The sequence below is a fragment of the Callorhinus ursinus genome, unplaced genomic scaffold, assembly GCF_003265705.2.
Source record: "Callorhinus ursinus isolate GAN/ISIS: 27379988/994484 unplaced genomic scaffold, GSC_fseal_2.0 scaffold16, whole genome shotgun sequence".
Lineage (NCBI taxonomy): Eukaryota > Metazoa > Chordata > Mammalia > Carnivora > Otariidae > Callorhinus > Callorhinus ursinus.
The window spans coordinates 42,563,750-42,577,615 of record NW_027397078.1 but is presented as its reverse complement, the minus strand read 5'-3'; the positions used below and the strand labels follow the sequence as shown (position 1 = coordinate 42,577,615).

At 52.2% G+C, this 13,866-nt stretch overlaps 1 protein-coding gene and 1 long non-coding RNA gene across 2 annotated transcripts in view; one reads left to right on the top strand and one right to left on the bottom strand.

Annotated features, from left to right (window-relative positions):
* Positions 1 to 4,970: 4,970 nt before the first annotated feature.
* Positions 4,971 to 7,220, bottom strand: LOC112812859 (uncharacterized). Its single transcript, XR_003205382.2, has 4 exons — positions 7,088 to 7,220; positions 5,704 to 5,895; positions 5,482 to 5,612; positions 4,971 to 5,078 (listed from the first exon to the last, which is right to left on the bottom strand). It is a non-coding gene; the product is annotated as an uncharacterized lncRNA (long non-coding RNA).
* The window catches only part of CD99 (CD99 molecule (Xg blood group)), a 32,612-nt gene continuing 25,386 nt past the window's right edge, over positions 6,641 to 13,866 (top strand). Inside the window, exon 1 of the mRNA XM_025857836.2 lies at positions 6,641 to 6,799. Within this exon, the coding sequence (XP_025713621.1) occupies positions 6,733 to 6,799 (67 nt within the window). The 5' untranslated portion in view covers positions 6,641 to 6,732. The remainder of the gene's footprint in view (positions 6,800 to 13,866) is intronic.

Sequence of the window (13,866 nt, the reverse complement as noted above, 5' to 3'; positions counted from 1 at the left end):
TGTATCTATCATCTATCTATCCATTCTACCATCCATCCATCCATCCATCTGTCCATCCATCTATCCACCCATCTATCCACCCACATATCCACTGACACATCCATCTACCCATCTTTCCACCTACCATTCTACTGACTCAGGAGATTTCTCTTCAATATCTATTCAACAGGCACCATGTATGATGGCCAGACACCACTTAGCTGTTTTGACTGCCCATAAGGAACTCATAGCAGGTCTCTATTATAAACTGGGCCCAACCTCTGGTAACAAAGACCAGAAAGAAAAGTGGTTTAAATACGACTGAAGCAAATCTGACTTTTAGGAAAAGAAGAGAAGATAAAAATTTACTTCTCCCTCCCATAAACGATGTCAAGAGAGTCAGATCAGGACCGTTACGGCCATTCTGCAGTGCCACCAGCAACCACAGCTGTTTTTCTCACCATGTTCAGTCATCCTTCAAGAGTAGCTCCCATCCTCTGGGTTACCTCCTTCTCCAGGCTGGCTGCTGGAGCTCCAGGCATCTCCTTGATATTCCAGGCAAGCACAAGACGAAGCAAGGAGAGGGCCTAAAGGGCCCCTTGCCATCCATCCATCCACCTTTTAAGGAATGTTTCAGAAGTTTTCTCTGACAATTTCTGCTTACATTTATTTTATTGACCAGAACTTACTTTTTGGTTATACCCAGCTGCAAGGGAGACTGAGGAAATGGTCTTTTAGCTGCCACATTGCCAACATCCATAAAATCAAAGTCCCTTCGTATGGAAGAAGGTGGAAGGGATATGAGATGGACGTGTGGTCTTGCATGCACACAAGATGAGTGGATGGATGGATGGATGTTGGAGATCTACATGTAAAGGTGTGGACATTTATACACATGCATACTCTGTGCGTGTGTCTCTGTGTGTGCCCACCTGTGCCCTTATAGACCAAAGGTAATGATAAGAAAGCTTCATTATCTAAATACTCAGCTTTTCATGGCAAGCTCATTTTTGTTTTGCTTGCATTCAGTGGGGTAATTAGGCATCTGAAAGGCGGTCTCTCTGTGCTGGGCTCTCAGCCAGGTGCTGAGATACAATAAAAAATGAGACTGCTCAAAGACTTTGGGGAGACTCAGATATGCACAAATAAATACATGTAAATCAAGGGCTATTAAAACTAAACACTGCTCTCCGAGGCAGGCCTATGACTACTTGATTTCACTGCTGTATTCCATAGAGTGGGCCTTCGGGTCGTTGATGAGTGGCTGAGGGTGCTAAAGAATTACTGAGAAGAGGGACCCCAAGGAACTTGGGGAAGGCAAGCCTGAGGAGAGGGAGTAGGAGTTGGGTAGGTCGGGACTCAGAGGAGGGAAGTGCTGGGGGGCTTTGCCCTGGTGAAAGCATCCTGGCCAAAATGTCTAGTGCTGCCCAGGCTTGAAGATCAAAAGCTGAACTTTGAAAGAGCAGCAGAGCCGATCTGATTCAGGGTAAGACGCTGGTTATATATGCACCAGATTGGAAATGTGTCAGTTTTCACTGACTATCCAAGAATAATTCAGATTATCAGGAGAAAGTCTGGCAGACAAGATTTGGTGTGACTAGGAGCTAAGAACATCGATTGAGCCATCGATCCGTCATCCATTCATCCATCCATTTATCATCCATCCATCCTTCTACCCTTCCATCCATCATCCATCCATCCATCCATCCATCCACTAACCATCCATCCATCCATTCACTAACCATCCATCCATCCACTAACCATGCATCCATCATCCACACATTCTTCTATCCTTCCATCCATCCATCCACCTACTAACCATATATCCATCATTCATTCATCCATTCTTCCATCCATCCATCCATCCATCTACTAACCATCCATCCTTCTACTAACCATCCATCCATCGACTAACCATCCATGGATACTAACCATCCATGGATACTAACCATTATCCATCCATTCTTCTATCCTTCCATCCATCCATCCACCTACTAACCATATATCCATCATTCATTCATCCATTCTTCCATCCATCCATCCATCTACTAACCATCCATCCTTCTAGTAACCATCCATCCATCTACTAACCATCCATGGATACTAACCATCCATGGATACTAACCATCATCCATCCATTCTTCTATCCTTCCATCCATCCATCCACCTACTAATCATATATCCATCATTCATTCAACCATTCTTCCATCCATCCATCCATCTACTAACCATCCATGGATACTAACCATCATCCACCCATTCTTCTATCCTTCCATCCATCCATCCACCTACTAACCATATATCCATCATTCATTCATCCATTCTTCCATCCATCCATCCATCCATCCATCTACTAACCATCCATGGATACTAACCATCCATGGATACTAACCATCCATGGATACTAACCATCCATCCATCCACCCATCTCCCCGTTGAACTGTCCAGAGGTGACCCAGGAGGGAAATCAGGCTCCATCTCTTCAAATGGCCATCATCATATTCCAGGAGCTAGCTCCTTCCTGAAGTTAGGGCCACACTCTGGTGGCGTTCCCCCACATTTTCACTCTTACAATTTTAAAATCCGTTCACCTCCAAGTTTGAAAGTAATGCAGATGCAGTGCAGAGAGTTTAGCAAGTACAGATAACAAAGACATCCCTCGTGTTACAAGAAATAATCAGGGCTATAGGTTCGGCGTGTATCCAGCGATGTTCTCCTACACACCAGAGAGTGTTTTGATGCAATGTGGATGGGTTTAGGCTGTGCTTTTTTCATTGACGAGGACTTGCAAACCCTTCAATGTACCTCAGTGCTTTCAAAAGTATGCCATTTCCTGGCATACATGGATCACCTATCGCTTCTGTTGCTTGATGTGTGGGTTGTGGGACGTTTGTGCGTTTCTGCTGTTCTGTTGTTGTAAATAATACTCTTACAAGCAGAGGTTGACAGGGACTGAATGGTTGCATCCCTCCAGAAATTCACGTGCGGAAGCGCTGAGCCCAGTGGGTGGGTATCAGCAGGTGGGGAACAGTGACAGGTGACAGGACAGATATGTGCGGTACTTTGGAATAACGGTAGCCCACGCCAGCTCAACAGTGCCCCTTCCCAGAACCAGAACAGAGTGTTGTTCTCCCCTCTGTCCAGCTGGGTAAATGGAGCCTGGGGTTGTGGGGTTCATGCTGAAGACCTGGGCCAGCCCGGGCAGGGCTCTGCTTCCAACTCCAGCTGCCTGGTCTCATCCTGGGCTCCCTGCTGCCTCCCTGACCCATTCCCTGGCATGCAGTAGGAACGCCATTCTGATCCCCTCCCTGGAGCCAAGCAGTACTTTGGGACCCCTTGTTTGGACAGAAAACCAATGGCAACACCAAGCAAACAAAAGAGAGGCACATGCCTAGAGCATCCAGTGCTGCTGATGAGAGCAGGACCCTGCCCAGTGCACCCCAAACCATGCATCCCGGGTGATGGAGAAACAGGGAGACGTGCCCCAAAGTGAGAGCAGGCTGTTCTCCCTGGAAACCGATTTCCCCAAAATCATTTTTCAGAAAGAGAGAGAGACAAGAAGGTGGGAACAGGTGTTGGCAGATACGGTGAGGGGTCCCCAGGGAATGAAAGACTAGGCACAGTTTTCTTATCAGAAGACATGACATAGGGTGCCCGGGGGGCTCAGTCAGTTAAGCGTCTGCCTTCGGCTCAGGTCACGATCTCAGGGTCCCGGAATCGAGTCCCACATGGGGCTCCTTGCTCAGTCGGGAGTCTGCTTCTCCCTCTCCCTCTGCCCCTTGTTGTGCTCGCAGATAAGTAAATAAAATCTTTAAAAAAAACCCAAAAAACAGAAGACACGTCATTTTAGGTCCCCCCCAACCATTTTGTGATCTATTGCCAATCAGCTGGACCCACCCCTGCACACTTCTTGCAGAACTTCCTAGGACATCAGCATGACAAAAATATACAAAAGCTCAGTAGTTAATGATTTTTTTTTTTTTTTAGGGGAATGAAAGAATGGAAAACAGTCTCTACCCAGTCAATAGAATCGGAGAAAGGAAACCAGGTGTACAACTCCCCTCATTGTGTGAAGAGTCAAGATTGACCTGGTGCACATTCCTGAGTCCCTTCGACGGGGTTTTAAACCCCTGTGAGCTCCCCAAACAGCAGACTGGCCAGAGCCAGAGTATTGATAATACTGAGCCTCGCTGACCCTTGTGAGTTCCATCGCCTAGGACCTGGACTCTGACACCTTAAGATGACTTCTGCCCCGGGTCCCCCACCTCGCAAGCCCTGTCGTGATCATGCATACACCCCGAGCTTCAAACTCTCCCCGTTTTGTGGTTCAGAGAAGGCACGGCTTTGGGAAATTGCAAGTAAAACCCTTCTTTTTGCTGTTCTTTGGTTTGGTTGTTTCTTTTGACTCCAGGGTCACAAAGAGGAGACCTCAGTGTTGGGTTGCAGTGGGGACAGAGTTTTCCCGAGGAGATGGAGACAGGTCCCCAGTTTCCTGCAACCCGGAAAGGCCTCTTGGAATTTCTCCCCTAGACAGGTTTTCCTTTCTGCAAACTTTTCTTCTGACAGCCGAGGTTGTCTGCCACCCTCACGCCCTCCGTGGATACGGTCTTTTCTGTTCTGCTTTGTAAGTTTACTTTTTTCTCTGTCCATTGGGTTCTTAGGGTCCCCACTGAGACCCATTTTCCAGGTCAAAAGACAAAGTCCAATGGTCAACAAAGGATGCTCTGTAAAAGGTGGGAAAAGGGCCAGTCTGTAGGTTTGTGCATGTGTGCATGTGCATGTGTGTGTGTATGTGTGTGTGTGTGTGTGTGTGTGTGTTACAGGGACTGTCAAAACCGCTCAGACCTCCCTCCTATCCTGAGTTCGAACCCCATAATGCACGCATAGCAAGAAGCCTGCTCCAAAAGGAGCTTCCTCCCTCCTCCCTCTCTAGGTCTTGACATATGCCCTTCAAAGATCTCTTCTGCGGCACTTGGATACAACTCAGGAGGTTTCTTCAATTAATTTAATTTTTATTCTGGAGCTTAGAGCTTCTCGATGCTCTCAGAGCATCTGCAAAAGATGACGGAAATTTTCATTTTGAGCCAAGGAAGGTGGCCCTTAAAAAAAAAAAAAAGGCCAAATCAACTTAATGAATTAGAAAGAGAAGTATCCAAGATGCGTGTCGGTTTGAACATAAATTAAAAAAAAAAAAAGTGAAAGCCTAGCTTTTAGTGCAAGTGACAATGCATATTTATGATAGCTGATGATGAGGACCTAGCCCCTCCGGGATAAAAGGCGAGACCAGGCTGCAGAATGTGCCGGAACGTTTAGGGTGGTGTGGACAGCACAATTTCAGCCATGGTACAGCCCAAGGGACCAAGGTTAAAGATTGTCCAGGTTTAGGTTTTATTTTGAAGGGGTGACAGGCCTGAACGGGAAGGTTCCCTGGACGGGGGAGGGGTCTTTGCATTTCGACTTTGGCTCAAAGCACCTGTGGTTTCTTTCGGGGTGCTGACCTACCTCAAAGTGCCAAAATGGCTGCAGCAGCTCCAGCATCCCTTTGCTGCCCAAGAAGAGCCTCCCGTGTGCCCAGGCCCAGGGTCCACACGCTGCACTGGCGGATAGAAAACAGGACACCTCCAAGCCTCCAGCTGTGTGTGGTCAGACGGATGCCTTTTTAAGTTAAGTGTCCCTGCACTTGCCCCAGGCGGACCCCGGGGGGTGCAGTCTAGCGCGTCTGACCTGCGCTGTGTCTGTCTGAGCCAGGTAGGTGGCCCTAAGGTGACCGGATGCCCTGGGAGGAGGGGCCCTGACTCTTGCAAGGGTGAGGAGAGCGCGCTGGGTTGGAGCTCGCCGGAATGGGGGTAGAGTGTGCAGGGTGGAATGCAGGAATCTGACTCAGGGATTTTCCCCCCTTCAGAGATGTTCTGTACCCTGAAGGAACACGGAGAGAATATTAAGCTAACATTTCAATAATAAAGAAAAATACTGATAGTCTGGGACAGGGACCAGCCCCAAGACTGGGGTTTGGACCCTGGCCAGAGACCCACCAGGGCGCCAGCCGCCTCCCAAGGGGAACGGGAGGGGTTTCCTGCTTCTCCCCTTCTGCGTGCCCACCCCCCAGCTTGCGGTGGGGAGAGGCTTCGGGGAGGCTCCTCCCGGGGAGGTCCCTGTTGAGGCTGGGGAGGAGGGGGTTGCCGTGTGCCTCCAAAGCCCCCACCCCTGTTCCAGGCCCTGTCAGTTCAGCCTGGACTTTGGGATGGGACTGGGGGCTGCCCCCCCCCCCGGCCCCCGGCCAGGGAACCGCGGTTCCAGGGAAAAAGAGCATTTCTCTTTGCCCCCCTTGGAGGTGGCACGCGGTCCCCGTTAGGAGTTAGGAGCAGGGAGGGGGTTTACAACGGAGGTTTTGCCCCCAAGAACGCGGATCCCGTTAGGGGCTGTAGACACAAGGAGGGGCCCCCACCTTCTGAACAGGGAGGGGATCATTTGCTCCCTTCGGGCCGCCTGGGGTCGTTAGGGGCGGGTAGGGGGCCCTCACTTCCCGAATGGGGAGGGGGTCACCCCGCTCTGAGTAACCAGGTCTCCCCCGCGCGGGGCCCCGCGCCCGGGGTGTCCTGGGCTGCGGGCGGGGCGCGCGGAGGCCAGGGCGGGGCCACAGGGCACCCCCCACCTCTCCCTCCACCGGCCCCGCCCCGTGGGCACTGCAGCCGCCGCCGCCGCCGCCCGCGCGCCCCACGACCGGAACAGTTCCTGCGCGGCGCGGGGCGCACCATGGCTCGCCGGGCCGCCCTCACGCTGCTGCTGGTCGGCCTGCTAAGCACCCTGGTGCCCGCCTGGGGTGAGCGATTTGGGAGACCTCAGGGCGGGGGGGGGGGAGGGGGACCTGGCGGAGTGCCCCGGGGGCGCCGGCCGGCCTGGGGACCCGCATCGGGACGCGCGCGCCGGGAGGGACCCCAGGGAAGGCCGCGGGGGGCGCCCTGCCGGAGGCGGGCCTAGGGGGACGCATTGGGGACCCTGGGCCCTCCTCCCCGCCTGGGCGGAACGCGCCGTGCCAGCGGGTAGCCAACGCCCCAACGAGGCGGCCTCAGGGCCCTCCAACTTTTTTCCTGGGCGGGTTTGGACTTACTCCAGAGGCGAAATGCAGCGTGTGTTTTCAAACTCAAACTCCGGTAGTTGGAGGCACTTGGCTGGGAGCCGGTGGCGCTTAGGTGCCCCCGGCCCGCGTGTGCGCCCCTGTGCACCCCTGCAGCGGCCCCGGGTCCCCCCCTGGCGCACCCCGGGCCCCCGGCTTTGTTTGTGCGCGGGGAGCCACGCCCTGCGTTCGGGCCTAAATTTGGACGCGGCTGTGCAGCCTGTAACCCCGCGGAGCGGGGGATGGGGGTAGTTTAGAACAACTTGGCGCGCTGGACGCGTTCAGAAACACTGCGTGCCCAAGCCTCCTCGGGGACTGGGGCGCTCGCTGCGCGCGCGGTGGAAGGAAACGTGTTCTCCGCAGACTGCCGGGTGTGCTCCAGGGGAGACTTCAGAAAACACAGAACAAGTGTCAGGACAAGGGGAGGCCCGGGGACCTCCTCTCCCTCCCCCCCACCCCCCACCCCCCACCCCCCATCCCCCCACTTTACGCCCTGGCGGCCCAGGCCTGTTTCTGGCAGTTGCCTGTTTTCCTGTCGCTCTCCTTTTAAAGGGGAAGTTGGCATGCTCTTTCTGTCTCTGTCCTTTGAAAAGGAAAGCTCGGATTTTTCCTGGGCGTAGCATTTTGAAAGCTTTCCCCCACCTAACGGTTATTTCCTTGTGCCACAGCCCTCCCCCCCCCCCCGGGGGGACGGTGGCCAGACTGTTAAGTGGACAGCCGGGCGCACGGCAGAGTAGTTTCAGGACCCGTCCGCTCCGAGGTGGACACGTTTTGCAACCAGGAATCATGACCCAAGGCCTGCGTGGTGCTGGGAATTTCCCCCTCTGTCGGGGCACCTCCAGCTGTGTGCTGGGGCTTGACTTTTGCGCCCTTGGCACCCTGGTTGTTTGGGGGGACCGTTTGTGAATTGATGTGGGCGCTTTTTAAATAAGCGCGGTGCCCTCTGGTGGCTTCAGGGGGGATTAAGCCTGGCCGGGGGGGGGGGGGAACATCTTGGAACATTTTACAGCCCGCCGGGGAGGGCCTGGCATGGCTATCCAGTTTCTCTCTTTCGTCCTGAAGAAATGTCCCTTCTTCCTTCGGCTGTGGCTGGTCCAACAGCAATGGGTTTGTTCCCCATCCCCCGCAATGGCTGTCTTTCGGCTATTGGTTCGCATGACAGCTGCTCAGAGGAGTTTTCATTGATCCCTCTGGGTGTGTGTTTCTGCACTTTGCCTTGAGCACCTCCGGTGTGCGGGGTTCCAGGGAGGGAAAGCCAGCCTCACGCCAAAACAGCAGAAAAAGGTTGGAAGGATGGAGCTTTAGTACCTGTTGATCTTTGTGAGGATGCACAACCCCCCCCCCCAACCCACCCACCCACCCACACACACAAACACAGACCTCCCTACCTGATCCTTCTGGGGTTGCGGGCAGGAACCAGCCCTTCCAAAAGATACAAATGCAGGTTTTTTGTTTGTCTTAATCAGGAAAGTGCTTTCCAGTTGGTGAAGGTCAGAACACACTTTCCTATAGAAATACATGTTTGGCAGTAGTTTGCACAATGGCTATAAAAGCCCATTGAGCCTGGGGACAGACCTTTGCTTTTACTAGCGTGGGCGGGGCGGGGGGAGGTATTTCAAAGTCCTCAGGACCCAGGGCCCCTCGGTTCCTGTCTTTCTTCTGAGATTCCCATGGAATGGTGGGAGGGATGAAGGCGACCTAAAGAGGCGGTTTCACCTTTCATGAAGCTGGGTCTTCCCCCCCCACTCCCGGGGATACTTGGAAATGCCTGGGGGGGGATGGGTTTTTTTTTTTTTTTTTGGTTTTGTCTTTTTATTTTTTTGAGGTGTGACACCTGGGGGAAAGGGTGCATGGCAGGTGGTGGGTGGAGACCAGAGACTCTGCTCAAGACCCAACCGTGCACAGGATGCCCCACCCCAGAGAGTCATGCCTCCCCAAATGTCAGAATGTGGGCTTGGTTTCTCCAGTTTCCTGACGAAGGCTCTGGTCTCCGCCTCGTGGGTATGGCTTTCGTGGTCCTGCCTGTTTGCCAAGGACACTGACTGCCTGCCCTTTGGGCTCTTATAAAACTTAATTGTACTTTGTTGACCTGTGTGCGTTGGCGCTTTTTTCTGTTCTCAGTTTAGGAGGCTAATGCTTTTTTTTTTCTTTTTTTCATGTCGAGATAGGAAAATACTGGATTTTTGTAGATTTTTTTTCCTTCCATCTGGATGACATCTTGGCTGCCTGCTCTGATTTAGAACAGAATATGGCTAATAGAGCAGTATAACCAATTCAACATGAAGGGGTCCCAGCAGGATTTCGTGGACGGAATCTGGCCTTTTTCTCAGGGGATGGCTTCCCCCCATGGGACCCTGAGTAGCACACATGTGGGCATCATGGTGTTTCCACCTCCTGAGATTTTCCAAAGCACGGTGGCTTCTTTTAAGGGGAAAGCAATCCCACGTGTCTTACGACTTACAGACAGGGTAGAGCTTTAAGACGGATGTGTGTTTGGAGGCTCAAAATTACTCAGCATTCCGGGGGTGCCTGGGTGGCTCCGTCAGTGAAGCATCTCACTCTTGATCTCAAATCAGGTCTTGATTTTTGGGATCGTGAGTTGGAACCCCTCTTCTTAAAAAACAAAATTAGTCAACATTGTGGCTCTACCTGGGATCATTCGGATGCCCAGAGACTGGAGCAGTGTTTTGTAGGATGCCCAGCCTTTGTGGGGGTCGGAGAGACACACGGGACACAAGACATGTCCATGTGTCCTCATGTGCTTTGTTTTAATGTCTGGGCGTCTGTCCCAAGTGAATCAGCAGGGACTGCTCTGGGACATCCTTTGGTCCCTTGCCGACTCTTGTGGTGGATGACAGAGCGTGTGTTTGGGGAGGGATCTCCAAAAGTCCTTTTAGGGGCAAGGGGGATACAGTGCTTTGGGAAGTGCTTTCTCCAGACAGAGGTGCATTTTCTGAACTTCTGAGGACACACCCTTGAGGATGGGTAGAACTGCCTCCAAAGAACAATGTCATCCACACGGAACTTATAGGACCCAGTCTTGCCAACTCTTTCCTGGTGGTGGTATTTGTCGGGGAAATCTGCAGGGGGACAGGAAGGTTGTTGTTGGGGGTGGTAATTACAGGAGACATCTCCCAACCCAGATGGCTTTTCCACAGAGGTAGAAGGGGGCAGAACGCAGGGTGAGGATGGAATACGCATGAAACCCCAATCGCGGGCGATCCGCTGGGGTGGCGGACGCACACAGCAAGTCCTCCTGCTTGCACGTGGCTGTGCGCAGATACCCCGTCATATACGAGAGCGGGTATTTAGCTATTGCAAACATTTCCATATGTTTGACAGAGAACGTCTGAAGGGAAGGGCAGGCCTTCCCTTATGTTTCTCCTGTGTTTTCAACGGGGACTCTTCTTTTTCATTTCTATTCACCCTGAAACCTTACAGTGCAGGGACCCACGTAACCCACAGGGCGTTTCCACCCCAGTTAGCGGCTGTCAGGATTCGGTTACGTCCGCCCCGCTGTGGGAGAGAAAGCCGTGTGGACTGTCGGTGATCTTGGTGCTGCCATGCTGCTTGGACACCTTGGGTGGTTCCATCCAACACCAGAGGGATGCGCGTTCCCCTGTGTGCCAGTGTCTGGGACTGAGAGATGGTCACTCACCAAAGTTCTAGTTGTATTTAGGGAATTCGTAGTATCTTCCACACGCCTAGAGACACAACACTTCCCTTTCTTGAGTTTCTTGTTCTTCACTGGCGTGGTTGTTAGACCAGTTTAGGCAGATGGCACATGGGTGTGTTTCAGCTTTGTCTTGGAGTGACTCAACGTTGCCACGATCCCTCGTGTGCCCTCTCTCGCTAGCCGTGTTATTAAAAATCTCCTAAACAGGAAACCAGATACATCCTTTTTTCTGCCCCCACCCCCGAGTCGGTCGCAAGCCCGCAAACCAGTGTGTTTCTCCAACGGTAGCTTGGGATGCACTGATGGCCGAGAGTTCCATGGGCAGCCAGCAGCACTGAGGACAAGAAGAAAATTCACTAGAGGCTAAAGCAGCCATGTGTCTATTGGGAGCCCGGCGGAGTGAGCATCCGTGAGGCTTTTGTTCCGTTTCTCTGTGTCTGGGTGGCCCGGGCCAAGATATAAAGCGGATTTATTGCCCTGGACGGCAGGTAGAAGGCTTTCAATATACTTGCAGATCCAAAGCCCCTGCAAATCACTTTCCTTTCTCCACTTGGAAGATTTGGATAGGTCCCCTTCGTTTTGGAAGGTTTGGATAGGTCCCCTTCGTTTTCGGATACATTGTATTGTATCAGGAACTTTGCAAAGAGGAACATAGTTGCTCCAAGGGAGTGCTTTCTGAAACAACATAATAATTGTAAGTCCTTAAATGAACTGCCCTCCGGGAGAAGGGGGCTGAAGTAGCAGAGTAGCTGCATTCCGATGCTCTGGAAGGCATTACTCATCCCGACACAGCACGGCCAGAGATTTCTGGCTGCTTTTTTTCAGCGCTGCCTTTGCCACGGCCCCCGTGTGCTGGTCTGATTGCTGCGTGGCAAGCGTAAGGGATGCAGCGTGGAAGATGCATGCGTTCGCTGGGGCGCACCATGGACCAGTGTTATACATGGACAAAGTATAAATGGATGATGTTGTCTTGAGGGCAGAGGGTCTTGGAGCCATGTCGATTTTATAAATCCTGCAAGAACCCATCTATGCCCGGTTTCCTTCTGAGGCTGTTAGCTGTGTTCTCTTAGTGGAGGGCATGGGCTCTGTGCTCAGTGCGAACGGAAACTGTGGTGTTTGCCCCAAACTCGGCACAGAGTGTACCCCAACGTACCCCAACAGGATGAAGGGAGACCGTAAGGGGAATGGTCAGCTATCTGAGGCAGACCAACACGGTGTGGCAGGAAAGGAAAGATGTGCTGGGGTTTCGCTAAGCAGGACGTGGTCGTGAACAGCTGACTCTCGCTCGGATCTGGGCTGGGTGCTGCGTAAAAGGCGAGGCCGCGGCCTCTTCCTGCCGGGAAACTTGCTTAAGGACTTGCGGCCTGGCTGGAGTGAGGTAGCACTCGAAGGGTGAGATAGAGGATTGACCGATTGATGACTGATAGGTAGATGATAAATGATAGATATAGTACACATGATGGCTGGCTGGCTGGCTGGATAGATACATAGTGATAGAAAGACAGATACATAGATAAAAGAATGGATAGACAAATATATGGATGGACGGATGGATGGATAGATAGATAGATTGACAGATATGATGGATGGGTGGGTGGATGGATGATAAATAGATACATGTAATATATAACAGATACATCTATACACATAGATACATGTATACATACACAGGCAGGCAGACAGAATGGATGGACAGACAGATAGCTGGGTGATAGATGTGTAGCTGAGATGCCCCAGGCTGCCCCAAGTGGCTCCCAGGTGGAGGTGTACATGTCTCCTTGCTCTGAAAGCAGTTGGACTCATCACAGCGAATCCCCTGCATGTCACCAAGTGACGAACGGGTCAGAATCCATGCATTCTGAGGAGAGGAAGCTGGAATGGAGTTGGGGAAGGGATCTGGGAGTGGGGATGGCAGAGAGGAAGATGAGCCTTAGCCTGGCACCCTGTGTGCGGCTACAGGACAGGAAGTCTCCCCGTCCACGTCTTGGGATGCCAGTGCTACCAGCCCTGAGTCTCTCTCCAGGTTAGGGTTAGGCAGGTAACAGCTTCTAAACCAGGTGCATCTCGTTGCACCCACAGTGTCTCCGATGCTCTGTATCTGGAACTTCTCATCATTTTCTCCTCAACTTACATCTCCTCCTTCATTCCTATCTTTTGTGATATGGCCATTTGCCCAGACTCTCAGACGGAAGAGCCACCCTTCACTCCCGGCAGCTCCTTCCTCCCATATTCCATCTATTACCAAATCCTGTTCATTTCATCTTCTGGATCTTCCTTGATTCGTGCTCCTTTCTCTATTCCTGCCTTTTTTGGGGGTGGGGGGGTGGGGGGAGACTTGTACCCCTACTCCTGACATTTTTCTCACATGAATGGAAAAACCCTTAACTACTTTCTTCCCTGGACTTTTCAGGCACTTTTCGGAGGGCAGTGGGGACTCCTTCTCAGATTACGTCATGTTTTAATGCACAAGATAAAACATAACGTTGCAGAGGGAGCTGGTTATATTAAATCCATTATTTAGTGTTCGGGTGGAGAAGATCCCAGGCTGAGGGCTGTTCATCCTCTTGCCTGCTTCCTTCCTCTGCTGTCTGTCCTGATGCTTCAGCGATGGTTGCAACTGCACACCTGCTCAGGAGCCCTCAGTGGCGAGTGGAGGCCCAGATCCAAGGTTCTCGGGCCTGGCCCCAGAGCAGAGTCCCCTGGCAGCTTGGAGAAATCACTCTTGCCTAGGCCTACCCGTGTCATCGGATTTACGTTGGTTGGCAAGACCTGTGGCCTCGGGGCCATAGGGCCATGGGTGCCTGGCAGCTGCAGCGAGCTCTCCAGGTGTTGCTGTGTAGACCACAGAGGGAGCTGCCTCAGTAATGTGGCTTGACAGGGAACTACAGGAGATAATCCTGTATTTAATGAAACTTAACTCCACATGGAAGAGAACTCCTCTGAGTCCGATAGGGAACTTATCCAAGACCGGTCACTCAGACCTCTTCAACTCCTCATGGATTCCATGTTCTGTCCACCCGTTCATCTGTTCATCCACCCACTATCCAGCCCTCTATGTGTGCATCCATCCATCCATCCATCCACCCACCCATCCATC